Genomic DNA, 25,598 nt, shown 5'->3' with positions numbered 1-25,598 from the left:
ATTCTATGAGATAAGCATTATTACCCCACTGGGCAGATGAAGAAACTGAAAGAGGCGGGAGTTAAATAACTTGCTGATGTGCATGGCTAGAAAGCCGGAGGTGAGACAAAAGCCCAGTTAATCTGGCTCCATAATCTGTGCTCTTAACCACGATGGCATATTGCTTCTAATTAAGGGTTAATAATAGTATTAGATGTGGATACTAGTATTGTTTTTATTTTTATTACCTATATAGGTTTTTTTTTATTATTATTATTATTTTTTATTTTTTTTAACATTTTATTTATTTTTGAGACAGGAAGAGACAGAGCATGAACAGGGGAGGGTCAGAGAGAGGGAGACACAGAATCTGAAACAGGCTCCAGGCTCTGAGCTGTCAGCACAGAGCCCGACGCGGGGCTCGAACTCATGGACCGCGAGATCATGACCTGAGCCGAAGTCGGCCGCTTAACCGACTGAGCCACCCCGGCGCCCCTATATAGGTTTTTATAATAAAGTCACATATAAACCCATCAGTCAATACAAAAAAAAAAAAAATACAAATACAAATATATCTAAAACATACATTCTTTGGATCAGTATGGGAGTAAATTCAGCAAATTCATATGGGTAGATAATCCTATCTACAAAAACTATGCTAGATTTTCATTAAAAGATCCATCCCATCCTGGTGGATTAGTTCTTAGTTTCCTAGAACTAAGCCCCCAGGAATAAGTTAGGAATCCAAATTTTAACAGACAGAACGTTTTTAGAAAAAGAACACAACCAGGATAAAAGCATTCCATGTTCCTCTCAACTATCATTATTTGGAAAGAAAAATTTCAAATATTTAGAATGATTATTGGAAACAAAAATTTTTAAGGAAATAATTACGCTTCCATTAGCTGAACTTTGTTAACACTTATAGGTAGAAGTCACTAGGCAGGCAAAGGATGTAAAATAACCTAAAACAACCTAGGAATTCATATATAAGTAAAACTTGCTTGTAATATTTTAATGCTGAGGCCTGAAATAAATGGCTACATCTGTAATGTTCCCTTACTTTCCTACTTACTAATTTCTCAGCCTCTTAAAAAATCTGGTAAACTGAAATTGCACTGACATGTTTTCATCAAACTGCCTTTCTCTAGAATCTATGCATGACTCCAGGCATGTGGTAGAGACCATCATTAGAAAGCCACCTACCAGCTCCCACCAAAATGGCTAAAGCACAGGCACCTGGTACTTTCCAGGCACTTTCCATGCCTTCGTTTCTCTGCAAATGCTGCTTTCTTTCTCTCCTTAAAATGTCACCTGAATAAACACTTATCCTTCAAAATTCAGCTCAAATAAAACCATCTCTAAGTAGCAAAGATACGTCTGATGTCCTTACTCACTAATATCCACTTATCCAACACCTAGCACGATACCAACCTAGCACACAGCGGGCGAACAGTACACCAGTGTCGAACGGATTAACTACATTTCATTATTTGTTTAGATATCCTACAGGAAGTTTCATAGTCAATTTTTTATAACTCCAGATACCCAGTACAGTACCAGAAACTCACTGAAGGTTTGTTAAATAAATGTGTCATTTTCCATTTTCATGATAGAAATAAGTACTTTCCATATGCTCAATAAGCATTTGTTATAGGGCAGGCACAGTGTTAGAGGAATACAGAAATTAATAAGACACAGATCTCTAAGGAGTCCAAAATCTTGTGGGGAAGGCAAACGAGAAAATCAGTAATTGTAGCGCAGAGTAAAAAGTAGTACTCTGAACAGAAGTGCACCTTTAAAATACCTCTTAAAGGTATTTTAAGAGCTCAAAGGAAGAGCACCGGAAAAGGGCACATAACTCCTCCATGCATAGTACAAAAGCCCCACAGACTAAACTTGTATAATAATGCATAAAGTTCTTTTAAAAAGTTTCTACAGAGATTGGCAGGAGGAAGAGCAGCACAAAAATTACACTTTCCAGAGCAACATCAGTTACACACTTTTTTCGTTTTACCCTCCAGTCCTCACAAAAATTTGGCATACAAACTTAAAAAAGGAATTTTACAGGATATGTATGAAACAAAAATGTTGAGTCCTTGGCTTGGTTTACTGCAAACCAATGAAAGAACTGTTTGTTAAAATTTCAGCCAGCAAGACTGCAAAAAAAAAAAAAAAAGTTTCAAGACTCAAAAATACAAATAATCATGCCCTCAAGTATTTGCCATTTTATGAAGGTGAAGGATTTACATCTGGCTTTATGAAAAAAAAAAAAAAAAGACTACCTATGATTAAAATTACTTTGAGGCTAACCCTACCATCATTATTCTGTTAAAACTTTTGATATCAAAAGAAAAAACATATAATCTAAAGACTGACATAATTCATCCCTTAAAGACTGTTATGTTTCCAATACAAGATATTCCTGTGATAAGAGTCTGTAATAATTTTAAGCTAAGCCTTTTAACAAGGAACACTAACATATATACATATATATGCAGGTACAAATATAAACATACCTCTATAACAATGAACGTAAGATATGAAGTTGAAAAGTGTCAATATATAAAACTGAGTTACCAAAACTCTAAACAGACAGCATAAAATCTTGAAAGCCCATTAAGTATTTCTCACATTTGCTTGTATCACCCAAACAGTTTAGCAAAATATATTTAGAAGGGAGACACTAACATTTGATGAAGGTTAAATATGAAATCTGAAAAAAAAAAAAAAAAATGACTAGCTCTCAGATTCAGAAAATTCAGTGGGTTTTCAATTTCTGAAGTCTAATAATTTTTCTAATACCATATCCAATAAACTACCACACTTAAAACACATTACTTTTGGAGGTTATAGTGAAATCGCCGCAAAATATTTGGTAATGATTTTTAACAAAAAAATTTAAGAGTTAGATGAGAAATTTTTTAATGGTTACTTTCATAATTGTTGGATAGAGGGAATGGTAACTCTAAAGTAACAAATGTCTCCTGAAAACAAACAAAAAAAAAAATCAGGAATTTTGAAAGCTGTCTCTATTAATAGATTGATTTCATTAGAAAAATCTGGAAAGAGAAAATGCACTTTTACAAGCAGCTAAAGTGTTTTTATAGAAGAGAGGTATTTGCAAGAAGCTTATTAATAATAAAAGTGGTTTAACAGCAAAATTGTTTCTATAATCCCATTTATTACATGCTAATCATTACATTGCATACCAATTCCTACACAAGTATATTTCCCATTGAAAGCAAATAATGGCAGTATAACAGTCATGAGATTACTGTGGCTTTTAGAGTAAACTTATAATTTATTGTATTAAACAGGATATTTATACGGTGAAGTGGAGCATTATTAATAATTTGACTACGATAATTGGCATAAACTGGTGCTGGACTTGGCAAACCAGGCAAAATGTCATTCTTGTTTAGAAGACCATTTTAATTAATAATGTCATAGCTAGGTTTTTAAATTAGTTGTACAAATAAAACTTGATTAAAGAGGGAATAGACATTAACATTTCCTTACCAATATCAATATATTTGGGATCCAAAGGTGTGCCAATAGAATTACAAAGAACTAGCACAAACTGTGAACAAATAAAACAAAGAGTATCAGAATTCCTGGTTCTGTACAATAAAAGAAATAATGCTTAACATATCATGCTTATCTCTGTAAAGTATCACAACTGGGAAATAACTGACAAAATTGTTAAGTGCAAAGAATAGCAGACAAATATAATCTATAGCATTAAACATAAAGATATACGAATTAAAATTAAACCAAGGCTGATTTCTCAATATAATGGAACACTGTCATTTTTAAGAGTTCACCTAAGAAACACAAGTACACTGGCTACGTTTCATTATTTACACTTCTAAAATTCCTGATCAGCTCTAACCTCAAAATTCATTTTTATCTTATAATCAGCTATATAAGAACTAATTTGTTACCATTGCACCAAATGTTTCCATCTCGTTCTCCTCCTTTGAAGCAATATAAAAATGACATGTACACAATTAATTATCAATAATTAATATTCAGTAAAATAATCAAGCATAATGCACACTTTACACCATACTAAAGTGATCATTTCATTCTTCTATTGTTAATCACCTTTTCTATATCTTGTGCTAAGAATAATATTTTACTTAGATATTCTCCCGATTGGAATAACAACTTCAAATAAACCAATTCTCTACATACTACTTACATGCAGACTTTCTCTTTCTTTTTTCAGCTTCTCAAGAAAAACTTCTTTAATTTCATAAATGTAAATTAAATGAACCCTTGTGCACTGTTGGTGGGACTGTAAACTGATGCTGCCATTGTGGAAAACAGTATGGAGGTTTCTCAAAAAGTTAAAAATAGAACCACACTATGATCCAGGAATCACATTACTGAGTATTTACCCAAAAAACACAAAAACACTAATTCAAAGGGATACATGCTCTCCTATATTTACTGCAGCATCATTTACAATAGCCAAGCTATGGAAGCAGCCCAAGTGTCCATCAATAGATGAATGGATAAAGAAGATGTGTTATACACACACACACACACACACACACACACACACACACACTATTCAGTCATAAAAAAATTAAATCTTGCCATTTGCAACAACATGGATGGAGCTAGAGAGTATGATGCTAAGTGAAATAAGTCAGACAAAGACAAATACCATGATTTCACTCATATGTGGAATTTAAGAAACAAAACAAATGAGCAAAGAAAAAAAAGGCAGAGAGAGAGAGAGATACAAACCAAGAAACAGGCTCTTAACTATAGAAAACAAATTGATGGTTACCAGAGGGAAAAGGAGTGGGGATGGGGGAAACAGGTGACAGGAATTACACATCAAGAATACACATCAGAATGAGCACTGAGAAATGTATGGAAGTGTTGAATCACTATATTGTACACCTGAAACTAACATAACACTGTATGTTAATAATGCTGGAATTAAAATAAAAATTTAATTTAAAAAAGAAAAAAATTTAATTTTTAAAAAAACAAACTAAATGACAAAAATTATACTAAAATATAATTTACTTTTCCACTACTTAAAATAAGCTGATTTACTGCCACAAAATACCACAAGTAACTTGTATTTGTTAATCCACATATCATCTACGTGCTCATAGCTTAAAGAATTGGAAGAGTTCCTAAGAACTCTTCTTACTGAAGAGTAAGAAGAAGTCCTCCCCTAAAACTTCCCATTTTCTGCTCCCTGGAGTAATGACTTTCAGCTCCTTTAATTCATCCTTTTGATATTTACCTCCACAAACCTAAGTAACACGTTGATAATGCTACTTCTTATTTTGTTCTGTTTCGATCTGGAGCAGTATCTACTGACTTCTCACTATCACTTCCCACTATCTTTCAGTCCCCTTTCCAGCCTCCCATCACACAGGGGTACACTTCCACCATTCCGGCTTTCCACTTACAATTTTGTTAGATCGGGATTTTAGGGGTTAATATGATTATACTTTAATTAAAAGTTTTTTAATTATAATATCCATTTAATTACAAAATTAATTTAAAAAGCATCATTTTGATTATGTAAACGCTATCCACGGCTGAGCTGTAAGTACGTCACGATTTATTCTCAAGCGCATTTTGCTTTCCCTGTAGTTGGTAACTGCCTTTCTTTTTTCTCTTTGCTTGGTTTCTCTATACCCAATTACCCAATTGGGTATAGTCCCCAATTACCTCCCAGTTATGTACATCTTCTCTCAAGAGTTCAACCACATTAAGCGTTCTATTAATTTCATCTTGAGTTTCCTCTGGAGCCACGTGATCTGCTGTCATCTGATGACTCCCTAGGCATGCCGCACACTGTCAACTGGTACCACTATGCACCACTGCTGTCAGGTTATCCAGTTTCTTCCTCTTGGTCTTTTCCTCATTTTGGTAGGCCATATTCTGAAGTAACTAAGAAAGCTTGGGAGGTAAGTTTTTGGTGACCTTGTACATCTAAAAATGTCTTTGTCCTACCTTCATTTTATCTTTTTTCCACACAACACAGAAAGCTCTATTCATCCACACTAGTCCAGAGAAAGGCAGGTATGCTGTTTAGTATGCTGTTGTCTTGGTTTCCTGCCGGTTCTCTCTCCATCCATTTCCGCTCAACCTGCTTCTTTTTCTCCTCGGCTGCTATCCTCTTTTCCTCTTCTGCCCAAGGTTTCAGGTACCTATAGCACTTGGTTCTGTAGGCCACACCAAGGAGCAGGGCCGAGGAGCAGCCGAGCTCGAGGAGCAGTCAGACCTGCACCAGCAGCACAATCTCGTCCATAACCTTCATGCTGGAAGCACTGTGCAATCAGTCTCCTTCCTTCATTTTAATTAGTCTGCTTCAGATATGGAATTCAAGACGGGAAATCATTTTCCCTCAAAATTTTGAAAGCAATTCTCCAAAGTATTGCTGTTGACAAGATGAATGCCGTTATGATGCCTGACCGAATGAAGTCTTTCTGAAAGCTTATAGGATCTTCTTTTTATCCCATGTTCTGAAACTTCACAATGATGTGTTTTGATTTGGAAATATTTTTATTCACTGAGGTAGACACTTTCAATCTCAAAACCGAAGGGAAATTTTCTTGAATAGTCTCTTCTCTCTTTGGATTACTTCCCTCCTCTTTGCCTACCTATTCACTGAACTTCCAGGGCTGGTCCTCTGATTTTCTTATTCACTCCTGTTTTCCATTTCCTTGTCTTTCTGCTCCACTTTATAGGAGTTTTCCTTGATTTTATCTTCTAACTCTTCTACCAAATTTTTCATTGCTATTATCATATTTGTAATTTCCAAAAACTTTTTCTATAGTATCCCTTCCTTGTTTTATGGCTGTAGTATCCCTTAACTCTAATAATTTGAAATGACTCTTCTGAATTGTTCTTCTCCCTGCCGAATCTCTGCTTCCTCCCCATTCTTTTCTCCTTGTGTTTATTTTTGTGTGTGTCTGTTAAATGAGATGCTTTCCTCAAACGTCTGACAATCCTTGTCTATCTGCTTCTATTTCAGAGTATGACACTGAAAGCTGCTTGTAATCTATTGGTTTATGGGTGAGCCTCATGACTGGTCTTCACAGTAAGGTGACGAGGCAGGGATATTTCCTTGGGAACTCCCCATAGGAGAACTTTTAGAGGTCTTTCTTTTGACCTGGTCAGATTCTCCAGACAGGACTCTTTATATGCCTTTTTAATTTTCTCCTTCCTGCATAATCTCTGGTACTTCCAAATTGTTTTTCCATTTGTTTCTTTCTCCTACCAGGTACCATTAAGTCCTGTGTCTCTTCAGGATTCTGGGATGAAAACTGGTTACTTCTTTGCTTTCTCCATTGATGACTTAGGATTCAGCTTTCTTAGGTCTGCTAAGGTAATCACCACTAATCCACCCACTCTTTAACCCCCAAAACTATGTTACCATTTCCTTTCTCTTTCTGGTCCCTATGGGCTTATGACTTTTCAAAAAATACCTTTACTGTTATTTTAGTAAGTTTCAAGAGAGAACAGAGCCAAAGGTGGCTGTTCAAATGGCCACCTTAAACCAAAAACTTTATGCTTTTTAATGGAATAAAATAATTTATAACACAGCCAAAGATAATGATAATCCTTTTTTGAAAAATGTATATGCTTCTGCAAATATTTAAATTGTTTCATACTTTTTAAGGCATTATTTATATTATTTATTTTACACTATGAGACGGTTATTTTTAAAGCAATGTAACTCCAAATGAAAGTATACTTCTCAATGTCAAAACTACCCAAAGTGTTATAATGATCATAGTTATATAACTTCTTGAGCATTTATACTAGACATCTGGATATTCATTTTTCCTCGTGGAATTTTAACTTGGAAAAAGACGGTAGTATTTTAAATATGTTTCAGAGACAAAAAGCTTCCATACTGAACTGGTGAGTATGAAATGCTAATGGATTAGCTAATTGGAAAAAAAAAAAATAGAGTCACAATGGAATCACATAATTTTCCAAAACAGAGGTCCAGACAGACATGGCCAATAGACCCAACACTTTGCTGTACTGCCAGCAGAGAGGCTATACCTGAGAAGGAGAGGTTAACCCATACCCATCTTAGCTTTAACATATGAAGGAACACTTACCTGAGGATGATTTTCATCAGCTTTCGTAGCCAAAATGCAGAAATCTCCACAGGTAGTAATAGAAATGAGACTCTTCACATATTTAACATATTTCTCATTGTTTTTTGTATCCCAAAAGATAACACAATACTCTGGACGATCAGGTCTGGTATAAGCATATACTACAGTATTGGAACAATAACCCCACTAGGAAGAAAGGAAGGAGCAAAGGGCCAGAACAGGAGGGAAGAAGAGAGGGAGAGACAAAGAGGAAAAGAACATTTAACACTGGGAACAAAAAATCTTATTATGTACTGCAGATACGTGGTTTTTTGGTGCTGACAAAATATATTCTTCAGGAATAAAAGACAGAAAGACTGAACATTCAGCACAATACCTTTTCTCACTAAAATAACAAAAAATCTAAGAGAAACACAGTTATCAAACAAAGAATGTACTGCAAAAATAAGTTTAGTTTAACTTTCCTTATTTCCATTTGTAAGATTCACGCTTCGGTGGTGAAAATCTCGGATTTTTCAGTAGTCCGTAACAGCTGCATGAGGGACAACAGGAGGAGTGACCCCTGTCAAAAGCTTAACTTCTGGGTCCCCAAGCCAAATTTCAAAAACAGATGCTTTGCTTTTTCTCCCCTATCTACATTTTCTACATTTGTTTTTACCAGAGTAACATATGCACATAGTGTAGAGTCAAATAATTCTACATAGCTAATTTAAAACAAAAATAGAATGCAGACCCCACTGACTAATTTCCTCCCAGTGGTAGCCATTTGTAACTCTGAGCTTTGACTCTTGTTATCTACCTCCATATCACGTATGTATTGATTATGGCTTATGGAATGTCTTTCTCTTGGGCTAACTCTCCCAATATATTCATAATGTAATTTTGAATAAAGCAATATTCAAAGTTAATATTATGACTATGTTTACTATTCAAAATTAAGGCATATTTACTTTTTATAGGATGGTTAGTTTTTAAAATAAGCTTTTTACTTTAAAATAATTTTAGATTTATATAGAAGTCACAAAGATAATACAGAGTTCCCTATAGTCCTCTCCATTTCCCCCTGCTGTTGAGTACCTTACATTGCTGTGGTACATTCATCACAACTAAGAAGCCAGCACAGATCCAGTACTATTAACTAAACTCCACACCTTATTTAGATTTCATGAGTTTTTCTCCAATGTTCTTTTTCTATCTCAGAATCCTACTTGGAATACATTATGTTTAGTCATCTTGTTTCCTTAGGCTCCTCTGGTCTGTGATGATTTCTCAGTCTTTCCCCATTTTTAATGACCTAGACAGTTTTGAGGAGTACTGGTCAGGTATTTTGCAGAATGTCCTTCAATGTGGGTTTGTGTGATGTTTTTCTCCTGCTCAGACTGGGATTTTCAGAAAGACCATCAGAGAAGTGATGACCTCTTCTCATGTGCCACATTAGGGGTACGTGATATCTATGTGACACCGGTGATGATGCTAGCCTTGATCACCTAGACAATGTGGTGTCTGCCAGGTTCCTCCACTGTAAAGTGACTTTGCTTTTCACCCTTTCCATAGTCTACTCTTTGGAAGTGAGTCACTAAATGCAACTCACATTCAAGTTAGGGGGGCGGGGGACCAGCCGGGGTAGTGTCTAAGTAATTCAAATACTTCTGTAAGGAAGATTTGTTTCTTCTCCCCCATTTATGTATTTAAATAACCTATTTTAGATCAGGTTTTGCTTGTGGACACTTATTTTTATAATTTGGGTTACAATCCAATGTTACATCATTTATTTTATTGCTCAAATTGTTCCAGTTTTGGCCATTGGGAGCTCTTTCAGGTTGGCTCCTTTGTCTCTTTGGCATGCCCCCATCCTTTTGTTTGAGACTTCCTTACTTTCTGCCACTATCAGAGGCTCCAGGTTCATCTTGCATTTTTCCCACCCTAGTCCTAGAATCAGACAGCTCTCCAAGGTGCTTTGTCTTCTAAAAAATGGATTAAGTTTTTCACACATAACAAATATTCTTAGCATTTTGCAGCTCAATTAATCTCATACTTCTGAATTTGTTTTGGGTCAAATGTTAAATTTAAGATAAAGTACTGGTTAGTATCATGCTGCTTATTTTCATTTTCCTCTTCCGATCCATCCTCTCCCCTTCTTTACCCTACACTATGCCCTGGAAACTATCTTCTATGAACTCCATCATGTGGGCTGCCTTGCCTTCTAGTTTCCAGCTGGGTCTGGCCAATAGAAGGCACCAGCAGGTGGAGAGATGGCTGAAGTACTCCCTCCCCAAAGCTGTCTCTGTCCAGCCAGTCAGCAGAAGCTGCGCTCCCACAGGACAGTCTGTCTTGTATAACCACAGCCCCAGTGGGTTCCAGAAACTATAATACTTCCCTATCTTGCCCACCATTGCTAATACCTGGATGCTTGCCTTGTCAACCCTTACTGAACCCCTTAACCTTGCCCACACCTCTGTAATAAACCCTTCATCAATCTGTTTTCAATTATTCTTTTGTGTGTGCCATGCGTTTCCTGCTGAGACCCTGACTGTTGGGAGTATTTTATTAATTATATATAGTATTCTAGAAAAGCTTTCTGGTTCTAAAGTCTCCACACTAAAAACACCTCCTTTCATCTGGTTTCTAAAATAAAGTGGCTGTGAATACATGCAAGAAACATATTATACTTCAAGCTACAACAAAACTATTTAGTAAAAACAGCCTTTTTTTTTTTTTTTTTTTTTTACAACTGCTCATAATACTCACCTTATAATCAGGTCGAATGTTTGCAAAATATATAAAAGAATCAACAGCTAGTGCAATTTTCAGTCCTCCTCCTTCCCAAGATAGTGCAGACATCTGCTTTCCAGGAACCTTCAAAGTACCCAAATGCTGAAAAAAATGATTATATTTAACCTAAAGTATTGCAATTAAATAAAATATAAATTACCACCCACACCACTTCACAGACATCAAGAGTGGCATAAAAATTATTTTGTGAAAGGTTACCACTCACTTCATAATCATTTTCCTTGAATTTTTATAATGAAAAACATACATACGATAGGAGAAATTTATGAACAATAACCAAAGAATTCAGTATCAAATTTCATCAAATCTAAGATTTGAAATCCAGAGATTTAAATATGCATCTTTACTTTTATGTACAACTCAGGAAAGAAAAAAATACATTGTTAATTAAAATAGAAACTCTGACTATACGATGCACCCCAATTTTGAAGTTGTTAAAAAAAAAAACAACCGCGCCTCCTGGGGGTGCCTGGCTGGCTCAGTCAGTGGAACACGCGACTCTTGATCTCAGGGTCGTGCTTCGAGCCCCACGTTGGGTGTAGAGATACTTAAAAATAAAATATTTTTTAAAAAACTGTGCTTCTTGGAATCAATGAATTGTGGCAGTAAACACAATGCTTAAGGCTGGGCTCTCTTTCACCTCCCACAGCCAGTGGGTCAGCAGTCCCATCGCTTCCGCTCACATCCATCCTCCACTGCCACGGCCTCTTTTCCTGAGTGAATGATGGTAACAGTCGAACTGCAATTTTTACCTCTCACCTCCTTCCTCATTCCCAGCCTCCATCCCCCAAATTCAATTCTTCATTTTACTGTCATAATTACCTTTCTGGGACACAAATCCAATCATGTCCCACCCTGCTTTAAAAAATGTTTAATAATTTTTAAAAATCAATAGCTCCCCACCATCACATTCTTTAGCAGAGTATGCAATGCCTCTTCCCATCTGGCCCAAAACCATACTCTTGGGTTCAGTACCCCACTATCTGGCCATAATGCTTGTGTTCTCACTCATGAGAGGACCACTATGCCTCCAGACCTTTGGCCCAGATAATATCCCTTCTGCCTGAAATCTCCCTTTCCTCCCCCATCCTTACTCTCCCTTGCCCTACTGGAGCACCGCTCTCCATCCTCCAAGACACAACTTTAATACTGCTTCCTGCCTTCTCCCTCCTTCTGTGGGTCCAGAGAATTCAGATAGTGAGCGACCTGAGAGCCCTAACTTCATCATGCTTATATCTATGTCCCTACCCCTTAACGGACTGGTTGGTAAACAGGTACTCAATAAATATCTGTTAAGTATATAAATGTATCATGCATCCAAATTAATGTCTTCAAATATGACAACATGCTTGATACTTTTAATTACAACTATACCAAACTTACAGTTTTCAATTTAACATAGCACATTTTATGGCTAAGTTAACAGTGAATAAATGAATACAAAGACATTTTCAGGTGGTCATAAAAAAAGAAAATATTTTAAATCTATGCTTTTTTGACCTAAGAATTTTAATAAGTTGTATCAGTATCCTCTGTTCTTTTTTTTAAAAAAAATTTTTCTTAATGTTTATTTATTTTTGAGAGAGAGACAGAGCATGAGCAGGGGAGGGGCAGAGAAAGAAGGAGACACAGAATGTGAGGCAGGCTCCAGGCTCTGAGCTGTCAGGACAGAGCCCGATGCAGGGCTCAAACTCACGAACTGTGAGATTATGACCCAAGCTAAAGCCGGACACTTAACCAACTGAGTCACCCAGGGTGCCCCAACGGTATCCTTTGTTCTTAAGCAGATATGCTCGAAAGTCAAATTTAATGTATTAAACTCCATTTTGTCAGGAAAACGGATAAGGGTAAAGATGTTTTAACCTAGAAAGATCCACTCTATCTGTCCTGCTGCCTGTAGGAAACCAAAGGGAGCAAGCAGGCTCTCATGACAGCACTCTTTGTACTGACAGCCTGCACTGGAAGAATAAGGCTATCTCCCCACTCTGCAAACCAGCCAGGTGATGGCAGCAGCAAGGAGAGATAAGCTGACTTGTAGTAAGCACAGTGCTAGGCATTTTCTCGTTGTTACCTCCTTTAATTTTTGCAACAGTGCCATGAAGTATTACCTTTATTTCAGAACATAAGTAAATTGAGTCTCAGAGGTTAAATAAGTTCGCTAAGTAAAACTACACTGCGGAAATGGAATTCAAAGCCAAAGCCAGGCCAACCTGACTACAAATCGCATGCTCTATTAGCCCTTTCCACGGCTGAGACCACAGTATAAAAACCAGAAGACTGTGGCCTTCAGGATCAAAAGCAAATTGCTTCTTGAAGTTTCCTTAAGTTTAAATCTTTAGATAACCTCCTTCCAAGTTATCTTCATAACATAAATCCACAATAAGTCCCCCATATATTCACTCATTCAAAAAAATACTAAGTGACTAATATACCTCGAGGAACTATGCTAGATACTTTTAATTACAACCATACCAAACCAACTTACACTTTTCACATGAACACATAGCACACTGTTTTGCAAGGTAAAACAAACAGGCCTTAGGATCCATGTTTTTCTACTTAGAGAAGGCCGAGCTAACAAAAATAAGCAGATGAAACAATATAACAATAAGCCAATGAGACAAAAACAACCAATAAAGAACATCAATTAAAAAGGAGGCTGCAACCATTGAAATAACTGGAATTCAGATTTTTAATAGTTAGGAACCTTGAGAACTATACTTCTGTTTTCCTTAGCTTTTAACATCTACCAGAAATATTATCAGGTAGCAACGTAGGGAGAGTACCTACTCTCTACATCACACTCTACTGCATATTTTGAGATACTGATACAAAAGCATGAGCTGACACCATTTTTTTCTTTCACAGAAATTATTAAAATATATTTTTAAATATTACATAAAAATATTAAAACAACTGGGGAAGGCTTTTGTACAACAAAAACACATATTATTGAAATCTATGGTGAATTTATAAAATCCAACAGGGACTAAATGGAACCTAGAGTTAGAAAATAAAACAAGTATAAAGTTATTAAGCTTAGTTAATATTAAGTTTTCATTTCCTAAATTCTTTAAAATTCACAATATATTGGGGAGCCTGGGTGGCTCAGTCAGTTAGGCGTCTGACTTTGGCTCAGGTCATGATCTCGCGGTTGGTGAGTTCAAGCCCCGCGTCGGGCTCTGTGCTGACAGCTCAGAGCCTGGAGCCTGCTTCGGATTCTGTGTCTCCCTCTCTCTCTGCCCCTCTCCTGCTCATTCTCTGTCTCTGTCTCAAAAATAAATAAAACATTAAAAAAAAATTCACAATATACTAATTCTCCTTTTGATATTTTCCATTATGACTTCAACAAAATTCTCCTTAAAAATTAAAATTTATTAATAACACTATTGAGAAGGATAACCCATGCATTTATGAAAACAATGCTTGTATTTTAATGTAGCGTCACCTAAGATTAGTTATTAAAATAGATTTTCTTAAATTTTTGTTTAGTGTTTATTTATTTTTGAGAGAGACAGAGACAGAATGCAAGTGGGTTAGGGGCAGAAAGAGAGGGAGACACAGAATCCGAAGCAGGCTCTAGGCTCTGAGCTGTCAGCACAGCGCCTGATGTGGGGCTCGAACTCACCAGCCGTGAGATCATGACCCAAGCTGAAGTTGGACACTCAACCGACTGAGCCACCCAGGTGCCCCAAGATAGATTTTCTTAAAATAGTTGATTACTGCACAAATTAAAACTGTTAGAAGTTCGTGGTAAGGAGAGACAGTTATGGGTGTTTGATATCTATGTATGTTTAATACGTCACATTAAAAATCCAAAATATTAATCTGAAACAACTAAGTCACATTAAAAACAACTCAAGAAAACAGCTGGGAAAAGATACGCATTCAGATCACAGAAAAAATACCCTAAATAGGTACTGCATAGTGATTTCTTATGTGAAACAGCTGATTTTCTAAATGTCCAGAGTATAAACTAAATTCCATGATAAAATACAACTATTAAGACTTATAAGTGAGAATGTTATTTAAAGCAAGATGCCTGATATTTTTCATCATTTTTACTCAAAATGTCCCTTTTCAACAATGTGAGAAGTTTATACATTTTCCCCCATTCTTTTTTCCCCTACCACACTCACTACATATTTAAATGGAAAGAAAAAAAGACATTTACCTCACCAAATGGAGTGTAAAACTGCACAGTGTTTACATCTTTATCCTGAGTGACAACCTTCTGGGAGCCTGCCACAGCCAACACGCTGCCAGTGTGGTTCCACTGGATACTTACTACAAACATGCCAGTATCAATTAAAACGGGATCTACTCAAAAAGAAAGATGAAGTAACTGTGGTAAAATACTTAGCCTTAAGAACTTTATAAAGAACAATTTTAAAATATTTTTTTTTAATTCTCCACATTAAAAAAGAAAGAGAGAAAGAAAAATGACATACTCTGGTCGTTCTCATGTCTCATGATTTGGCACCTCCCATTGTCAAAACAAATAGCAAGGCAGGGGCAGTCTGGCTCCACATAGCCTTCTGTGCCATGGTACCAGTGAATTCCAGCAATACTGATTGCTCCGGTGACGTTCACCAAACAGTTCAGTTTCATTTTCATCTAAACAAAATCAGTTAAGTTAATACTTCATATTTTAAAACAGATCCGTATAGACTATTATAGAAAGAACACTGAAAATGAGATTTAAAAATCTGGTTTCAGATGCAAGTTCCATCACTTACTGGTTTACCAGCCCTGGACAAACCACTTCAAGCAGAGTTTCAGTTTTCTTTATTTGCAAAATAGGGATTAAAAAAAAAAAAAAAACTCACAGAGAATTTATGAGACTCAAATGACAAGAGGTAAATGAAAGAACCTCAAGAACAGCAGTGTCAAGGAGAAGTCGGCTATTATCACTTAACACCGGTTAAGTGCATTTGTATAATGCCCTCAACCTCACTACAAACAAAACTGCCCCATAAGTAAGATCAGAGATCTGACATAGCTCAGTCTCACAAAGCTAGAGTTTTCCTTGAGATCATGCTATCTGAGCCTATTCTATTTTGCCTTCTTTCCAGGACCTGACTCTTATCCCTTACTGTTTAAGTCTTCCATTCCTTTTACAATCTTGAGTAACTTGCTATAAAAATATCATTGGAAAAAAAAATATAGCATTGGTATCTCATATAAACTTTGGCTTCTGCTATCAGAAGACACAAAGATTTGGGGTGCCTGCGTGGCTCTGTCAGTTCAGCATTCGATTCTGGATTTTGGCTTAGGCCATGATCTCACGGTTCATGGGTTGGAGCCCTGCGTCTGGCTCTGCATTGACAGCACAGAGCCTGCTTGGGATTCCCTGTCTCCCTCTCTCTCTGCCCCTCCCCTGCTTGTGTTCTCTCTCAAAATAAGTAAATAAACTTTAAAAAGAAGAAGAAGAAGAAGAAGAAGAAGAAGAAGAAGAAGAAGACAACAATGACGACACAAAGATTAAATTGCATATCATCTGACTCATTATCCCTCAGCTTCAATACACTGAAATCTTGTCCTTCCCAGTTACCAGGAATTCAGAACTAAAAGCATTAATTTACCTTGAAGAGACCCAGTATTTTTTTTAATTAAAAAAAATCTAAATAATTGGGAAAAAACATGAATTGAAACTTTCTTGATTACACAAACCATCATAATAAATAAATGTACATATACATATATAATATATAACATAACCATATAAAGTTGGGTAACTAAAACTACGAATACATATATACTTACTATAAAATTCCCTTGATTATCATAAATGTGTATTTCTCCACTTGTCATTCCAAAAAGTAGGATTTTACTATCTGCAGACCATGCTACATGGCATAACTGTACACCCTTCAAGTCTTTTCCCCAAATGCGATTCCCTAAAGTAAAACATAAAACAAAATTATTTCATTAAAAGTTCAAGGTCACGATTCTCCAACAACTGCTCTAAAACTGTGTTTCTCTAAAGAGCTCTCACATTCTTCACAGAACCATGTGTTTGTTCAATTTATTCAGTCAATAAATATCTGCTAAGCACTTACTATGTGTCAAACACCCTACTAAATATTTGCAATAGCACCTGTTTCCAACTTTCTCCCTTCTCTTCAAAACTCTGACCCAAGACCTCACTCCCAATTAGCAGATAAATTCATCTTCAACTTTGTAAAATTAAATAAACGCTTTCAAAGAAGAAATCCCTCATTCCCACTTTCAAACATTCAGAACATTAAGTGAATCCACACCGACCCTTTCTGCTTAGCCCCCCAATTACAAAGGAAGAGTTTTGTCCCCAACCAGACACCCATCTAGGGCTAATCCCTCCACCTATTTTTTGGTCTAAGCCCTTCCCAGCTTTGCAAAGATCTCCCTCTACTGATTATGCACATTTTCTCTTTCTCTTTAAACTCTTCTAAGCCCTTTCTTACAAGTATTTAAACATACTCAGATCCATCCTTGAAAACCAGCACCTCAAATAAAAACAAACAAAATAAAGAACACCTCCCTCTACCCCAAGTTCCCCTCTAGTCACCATCCTATTTCCACCATTCCTCTACCAGCCTCACTTCTTAAAAGAGCTTATGCAGGCAATCATCACTTCCTCCCCTCCCATTCAACCCTCAGTCCAACCTGATCTGGCTTCTGCCCCACACCTGCACTGAAATGGCCTTCATGAGGTTGTTAATGACCTGTTGCTTTGCTTTTTTCTTTTCTTTTCTTTTCTTTTTAACCACCCCTTCCTTCCTTCTTGGTTTCTGTGAATCTGTTTACTCTTTTATCTCCAATGCTTGTAATTCAGTATCCTTTACAGAATTCTCTTCTGCCAACCCATTAAATGTTGCAGGTTCTTATTCCAAGATGGCCCAGTTTTCCAGCTATTCCAATGGTTTAAATTACCATCTACATGCTGGTGATTCCCAAAATTATGACTCCAGTCCAGATGTTTCTGAGCCACAAATGTATATATCTAACTACTTGGCTGTCCTACAGCATAACAAAGTCAACATGTCCATAACTGAAATCTTCCTTCAAAACCAGTCTTTCTCCCACATCCCTTATTTCAATGGCATCACCATCCACCCAGCTGTCAAAGTTAAAAACCTGGCTATTCCTCTGGACACTTCCATCCCCTCAGCCCCAAACTCATCAATAATGAGACCCCATCTATTTTACCTCCTAAATATCTCTAGCATATGTCCACTTACTTCCATCCTCTTTGTCATTTCCCTGGTTCAGCTACCATCCACCATCACCTCTCACCTGAATTACCATATCAATTTCCTAAGTGGTACACCTGCCCCATCTTTCTTTCCTTCCTCTGCAATCACAGAGATGCTTCCAAAGAACAAACCTGATCACCCTGCTCCCATTCTTAAAACCTTTCATTACTCCCTTAAAGTTAAGTTCAAACTTCTTAGATAACTTACAATCTACATGATCTGTCTTTACTAATGTCTCTAATTTCATCACATACAACTCTTTTCCTTTTAGTATTATAGTACACTGACTCTCAAATTTTTTTCAATACCCTAAATATGGCTAAGTTCAACCCCTGTGGACCTCCTCAAGTGCTATTCCTTAGGCCTAGGACATTCTACAAACCCACATTCCTGGTGGCTAATGCCTCAGCAGACATCACTTCCTCCAGGATGCCTTCCCTGATCCCTCCAAGTCTGGCTTAGATACTTCTACTACATGTTTGCTGTATTTTCCCATCTCAGCACTTATCACAAGGCACTGTAACTGCTTGGTTACTAATCCACCTCTCCTGCTCTAGATCTGAAATACTTTTTATCATACCTAGTGCCTAGAACTACAGCTGTCACTTTATGAATTCTCAGAAACATTTGGGGAATAAATGAAGTTACAACAGAAAAAAAAAACAAATGGAAAAATGAAAATCATTTTGAAATAAATTATTTCTCTATAGAGAAAATTTCACATTAAAACAAAGGTACAGACCCTCAGAAGCCCCAGTGTTAGCTATGAATTAAAATTTGAAAGACCTAAGTTTTAAAGCTGCAAAACACATGTAGCAATAACAGATTCAATTCTATTAAAAAATGACCAGATGATCATTTCGCAACATATAAAAATATCAAATGATTATGCTGTACACCTAAAACTGTTATATGTCAATTATACTTAACAGTTCAGTTTTTTCAAAATAACCATAGATTGTTATATCTCTATATACTTGAAAGTAAATCTATGTATTTATAATACAGTCTAATACATACAAAATAAGTTACATAATTAGGCAGACATATTTAAAATAATCCTGAAAAATTAATTTACCTTTTTCCTGTGTCACTGTAGGAAATTTTTTAAAAATAGAATTTTTACTTGGAACACCTGGGTGGCTCAGTCAGCTAAACATCCAACTTTTTTTTTTAATTGTTTTTTAATGTTTATTTATTTTTGAGAGAGATAGACACAGTGCGAGCAAGGGAGGGGCAGAAAAAGAGGGAGACACAGAATCTGAAGCAGGCTCCAGTCTCTGAGCTGTCAGCAAACAGCCTGATGCGGGGCTCAAACCCACAAACCATGAGATCATGACCTGAACCAAAGCCGGACCATTATTAACGGACTGAGTCACACAGGTACCCCAGCATCCAACTCTTAATTTCGACTCAGGTCATGATCTCACAGTGCATGAGATCAAGCGGCACCCCCCACCCCTGCATCAGGCCCTGTGCAGACAGCACGAGCCTACTTAGGATTCTCTCCCTCCATCTCTTTCTGCCCCACTCCCGGCGTGCACGCATTCTCTCTCTCAAAATAAACAAATAAAACATTAAACAAATAATAAAAATAAAATAAAAAACAGGGTTTTTTTACTTGAGTATACTTAAAAGTAAATGTTTCTTGAATGTTATTAAATTGTATATCAACCATTTTCTCTGTGTTTTTCTGTCAGAAGACTAACATATGATAATTAATTAAACCTCTAAAGATAAAAATGCCAGCCAAATCCTGATCTCAGTTCTGCGTGCAACAAAGTATTACCATCCACTGAACCAACTATCACAGCCCCGTCTTCATACACAATGCAGATCTTCTGTCCGTCAGCATTCCAGCTCATACTTCGAACCACTGATTTATTTCTGTTGTTGATCATCTCCTCGTACCAAGAGCCTATTTGCACATACACACACAAAAAAAATTACAAGTCAAAACTTTCACATTTGAGTTGAAAACATTCCACAAAATACACTGTGGGATAAATGAGTGCAAAATTTTCTACAACATGAGACGTTAAACAATAAAACCTTCAAATCCAACATAAACAAACAAAAAAAAAATTAGCTGAGGCCTTGACCAACAATTGCTTCAAAGATTATCACAGAAAACACAATAAATGCCCATCTTTTCTCTCTTTCTTCCTTTCTGTCCATTAAAAAATAAAACTCAGGACGCCTGGGTGGCTCAGTCAGCTGACCGTCCAACTTCGGCTGGGTCATGATCTCACGGTTCGCAGGTTCGAGACCCGGATGGGGCTCTGTGCTGGCAGCTCAGAGCCTAGAGCCTGCTTCAGATTCTGTGTCTCCCTCTCTCTCTTCCCCTCCTCTGCTCATGCTCTGTCTCTCTCTCAAAAATAAATAAACATTAAAAAAAAATTTTTTTTAATAAATAAAACTTTATTTGCTTTTGAAGGGCCAAAACAACTGACTTTTCTCAAAGCCTAACTTTTCCCACTTGAAAAACTTCAGATGATAACCAAAGAAAAAAACAAAATAACCACAATAATTTTATATGTATGCATAAACTCTCCAGTGATTAATTACAAGTATATTGAATATCAGCATATTAGGTAAAAACTCTAAGCCTGCTTGACAAAAATTTTCGATAGTTCAAATCACTTTAGTGATTTCACATCACTAATGCTGAAAGACAAAACATTCATGTACACAGGGCTGGGGTGACAGGTCTCAAGGTACAACCAAATGTGAGGCAAAACACAAGGCCATTTTGGTATCAGGAACTCTGGCCTGCAACCAAGCAAATAACCACGTAATTTGGAAGAACTAGTTGAGCAGGCATTATCAGAGTCTGAACTCAGGACCTGAGAAGACCCACAGAGTAAAAATACAGCTTATCCTTATCTCCTATACTCTCACCTTCCATCCCTACACACACATATACACACATAAACCTTGAGAAACATAAATAAAACTCAGGTACCAAATTTTTCAATTAAGAATTTTTAAATGGTATACCCTGAATGTTTTCAAAACACCACACATGAACTAAGGTACTCTTCTCATCTAAATATGAGACCCCAAGAGATCATGTATTGTGAGTTATTTTTCTGATAATAGTGATGTGCCTAAATTAATCCTTCTCTTGCTCTGTCTTGTAGGCAAAAGGCACAAATCATGAGCCAGTAGAGCAGAGATAAAATCTGTATCCATGAAAGAAAGGATGCTAAATGGCTCAATAAGGGGAATGAATTATTGCCTCTGACTTCTTAATGTTTTTATGTACTGGACCAACTCTAGCCACTGATCACACAGAAAATAATTCTTATCAGAAACCTGGCAAAAAAAGATCTCAAGTAGAAACTATCCAGCTAAGGGCGTAAATTCATTGTGGAGATAACCAACAGTCATCTAATTCACTTTCTTCATGCAAGGTCACAGCTCAAAAAAAAAAAAAAAAAAAAAGTTAAAAGGAAAAGTAGGCAGCAATAAATCCAGAAATATTACCCCTGTGAGGTCAGGATGAATTCCTGCTGCTGGTTAAAAGGAGTCTATTTCAAATATATTGTTTCCCCATTCAAATACTGTAATCCGGACTCTAATCTGTGAAAGATTACATAAACTCTCCTAGTGTACCTTTATATAACATCCAAACAATGATAAGCCCATTTTGATCACTGGTAGTCAACTTCTGATATTGTTCATTCCATGTTACAACTTGAACCGAACCTAAAAAACCATAAAACAATTCAGAAACTAAAAAAAGGCTACAATTTTAAATTTGTATTTTTATAATAAACACCAACAGCATGTTAAAATCAATATGGCTCCTGTGCAACTAAACAGGATTTAATATCATTCCAAAATATTCACAGGATGCAGTCACTATTATCACTCATTTTCTACAACAATGTGTGATACTAATTTTCATGTTTGTTCCTATTTCAGGCCAGCAAAGGCACCTATTATGGTCAAATGCAAAAGCTGCCATATATCTGATGACAGAAACAAATATAAGTAAGATTTACCCAAATGGCCTGATTCCCAAGGATTATAATTCCCAAAGGACAATATACTACGAACTTGGGGTTTCTTTCCAGGGGTGTAGAGGTTGTCTGTGGTTGATATATGCCCTAATTTCTCTTCTTTCTCCCTCTTGTTTTCCATTCTATTAGTAACACACTCTTGAACATATCTTAAGCCTCTGGGTTATATGAACAACTGATTCTTTTAGTTTTTTTAATCTCTAAATGCTTTAGTGTATATTTCATAAGAAGACATTCTCTTTCATAACCATATTACAAATTAGGAAATTTAACACTGATATAATATTATCTAACCCCGGTCTACATTCAAATTTTATCAACTGTCCAAATATTGTCCCTTATAGATACTTGTTTTTCTCATTCCAAGATCTAGGATCATAGAGTGCATTCAGTTGTCGTGTCTCTTTAGTCTACTTTAATCTGGAAACATGGGATAGATTCTAAAAAAGGATTATGTCCTACCCATAGACAGCAGTATTTTTTAATATATAAAAGAACTACTCAGTTTTAGATTTATCGAAGATGTTGTTTGATCATGTAAAAGTTGTTGAAGGACTCTAAGCTCAATTAACTATGGCTCAACAGAAATGATTACTTTAAATATTATCATTATAAAAAATGATATAATTTCTGCAATAAGTAGATGGTTTCTCAATGTCTAAAAATAAGACCATTCAGATAGGATTTTAAAAATTACATGACTCACCACTATGACCTTCTAGATTCTGATTCATAGAAAGGTTACTAGGGACTGCAAGACCTCTCAATTTTGCATCATCTAGGAAAAAAAGACATCATGGCAAATACATTAAAGTAATAGATTATATGACTTTGACATTTCTTGCTTATTTTGAAAGGGGTTACTATTCCTGGATGATTTTAGAAAAAATTTTTTAAGAATGCCTCATTCTGATCTATTTTTCTCATGGTGGAAACATGGACAGTAATATATACCCCCTTGCAGAGATATTATTCTGACAAAATAAAGCAAAATGTATTTTAAAAACATTGTTTACCTAGTATATGAAATATACTGGTAATTATTATTACTGCTATTCCTTCCCAGAAGATCACAAACAGAAATATTTACGATATATAGAATGAAAACTCTAAAGCATAAGAGGGCTCAGAAAGTAAAGACTTTGGAAACTGGTTTTTACTACATTTACTACATTACTACAAATGAATACTACATTTATTCATTCAATGAATGTCTACATTGTGTTACGCACTGTGGAAGCTTCCGAATATAAAATGATAAAATAGTTAAGGCCTCTCCCCTAAGAGAGTTTGTAGTCTACTGAAGGGACAGATATTAAACACACACTCACCCACCCACATAAATATATATGCATATATGTAAAATCATAAATTGAGAAAATAAAGCCATAAGAAGAGACAGTAACAGAGGGAGACTGATTTAGATTGGAGGAAGGGAGAGCCAGGGAAGGCTTTCTGGAGAAAGGAGGAGGAGGAGTCCAGACTCAGAAATACCAAGTGCAAAGACCCCACGGGTCAAGTGTAGAGGCTCTGAATCCAAAATGTAATTTGCTTCAGCCCTTTATCTTACAGAAGAGTGAACTAAAGCCCAAAGATAGGGCTGAGGTTCCAACTCCAATCACCTTACCTACATCTCCAACTTAGATCGGGGGACTGTCTAGCTCTCCATTCTACAGCAACACTAGGGATGCTAAAGAAATGTGAAGCTGCTATGATTCCAGAGAACTAAAAAAAGACAAATCAAGCTGTAAACACAAGGAACTTATAAACAAAAATGTTTTTAAACATCTCATTTTCTGTTCTCCGGAACTAGGTGAATAATTATTAACATATCTGATAAGCAGAAAAGATGACACCAGCCTCCAAATGTGACAAAATGTGAGATTTTGTGACCTTATTAAAACTCAAATTGTCGGGGTGCCTGGGTGGCTCAGTCGGTTAAGCATCCGACTTCGGCTCAGGTCACCATCTCGCGGTATGTGAGTTCGAGCCCCGCAACGGGCTCTGTGCTGACTGCTCAGACCCTGGAGCCTGTTTCCGATTCTGTGTCTCCCTCTCTCTCTGCCCCTCCCCTGTTCATGCTCTGTCTCTCTCTGTCTCAAAAATAAATAAATGTTTAAAAAAATTTAAAAAAAAAAACTCAAATTGTCATTTTTCTTAAACTCTAAGTAATAGAGCAGAATAAATAGACATAGCACAAGGCAATGTAGTGACTTAGTTTGCATTCTTCATTCTTTTTCATTTTCCATCAATAACTTGAGTAAAAGCCATTTGATATTTACATTCGATGTTCTCTGAACTTTACTGCAAAAATACTCTATAAAAACAGCACTGAATGTTTGGAGTCTTGTTTGTTTGTTTTTCATTTTAAAAGAATTAGAACTGCATAGTGACAAATACCAAGAGCAAATCTCACCGAACAAACGATACTAGGCTATTTTCCATCCAGTTCAAACACTTGGGCTTGCTTTCATTTACCTGTCTGTGTCTCTAATTTCAAAACTTTCAGTAATCCGTCTTCACCACCACATGCTATGAATCCTTGGTCCTTGTTCCAAGATACACATTTCAGCTTTACGTTATCGGGAATGGCGACCTGAAAAACAACCACAGCCACTCTCACAGCTTTTCATGGAGGAGTTGGAAAGTGAGTTACAGATGCAGGCTGAAGAAATCCCCCCAAGAAATAAAAAATGGTCAGCCTTGTAGAGAGTGTACTGTTAGGAAAATGGGCATGGCACGATCCCCTGAACTGCCCCGCGCCCTACCATTTTCCAAAGGACGGCGGGCGGGGGGGGCACACAAGAAGGGCACTGACTGCAGAGGAACCCAATGGGAGAGTCACCTGAGAAATTTTAAAGGAAGGAAACGGGGAAAAGAGGTATAAATCCATACCATTGATCCATATTCCCTTTCCACACATAACACTTAGGATACCCTTTTATTATTACTTTTCTCTCGCCCGCCAGCCCATGACGATCCAGTGAATTGAAGTCACCTGGATCAACAGGTGGAGAAGGAGCGGTAGGGAAGCACGCAGTGATCTGTCCTGCTGAGGTCCCCAAAAAGACTCAGGCAGGGGGCAGGAATGGGAGAGAGTCGTGCGAAAGGGCTGTTGGCTCCGCCGAGAATTATCTGGGACTCGGGACCCGAAGGAGGAGGTCCGAGGCTGGACGAGGCAGGAAGGTGCGAGGTGGGAAGGCGAAGGATGCGGGACAGGATGCGGGATTCGCCTGCAGGACGCGAGAACAGAGGAGGAGCTAGGGCGTCAGCGGGAAAACTCACTTTCTTGCTCAGGTAAAAGAACATCCTGGGAACCCCGAGAAGACGACCCCAGCCGTCCAGGCCCGCCAAAGGAAACCTTTTTCTAAGTCTCCCGTCGCGAGTACCAGAAGCTCTTAGAAGCGCCTGTCGCCCTGGCAACCACCGCCGCCCAGGCGCAT

General features: G+C 36.9%; 1 protein-coding gene and 1 pseudogene across 2 annotated transcripts in view; both read right to left on the bottom strand.

Annotated features, from left to right (window-relative positions):
* WDR35 (WD repeat domain 35) overlaps positions 1-25,570 on the bottom strand; it is a 59,126-nt gene extending 33,556 nt beyond the window's left edge. For both annotated transcript variants that reach the window (XM_042933610.1, XM_042933611.1), the window contains exons 1-11: positions 25,441-25,570; positions 24,634-24,751; positions 22,862-22,933; positions 21,746-21,838; positions 19,917-20,045; positions 16,656-16,789; positions 15,341-15,506; positions 15,064-15,209; positions 10,845-10,970; positions 8,097-8,282; positions 3,502-3,562 (exon numbers count right to left, since the gene is read on the bottom strand). In XM_042933610.1, coding sequence (XP_042789544.1) covers positions 3,502-3,562; positions 8,097-8,282; positions 10,845-10,970; positions 15,064-15,209; positions 15,341-15,506; positions 16,656-16,789; positions 19,917-20,045; positions 21,746-21,838; positions 22,862-22,933; positions 24,634-24,751; positions 25,441-25,464 — 1,255 coding nt within the window. In that variant the 5' untranslated portion in view covers positions 25,465-25,570. The remainder of the gene's footprint in view (positions 1-3,501; positions 3,563-8,096; positions 8,283-10,844; positions 10,971-15,063; positions 15,210-15,340; positions 15,507-16,655; positions 16,790-19,916; positions 20,046-21,745; positions 21,839-22,861; positions 22,934-24,633; positions 24,752-25,440) is intronic.
* On the bottom strand, positions 5,537-6,280 carry LOC122214805 (annotated as a pseudogene).
* Positions 25,571-25,598: the final 28 nt, after the last annotated feature.

Source organism: Panthera leo, chromosome A3 (assembly GCF_018350215.1).
Source record: "Panthera leo isolate Ple1 chromosome A3, P.leo_Ple1_pat1.1, whole genome shotgun sequence".
NCBI lineage: Eukaryota > Metazoa > Chordata > Mammalia > Carnivora > Felidae > Panthera > Panthera leo.
This window is presented reverse-complemented; position numbering and strand designations above follow the sequence as displayed.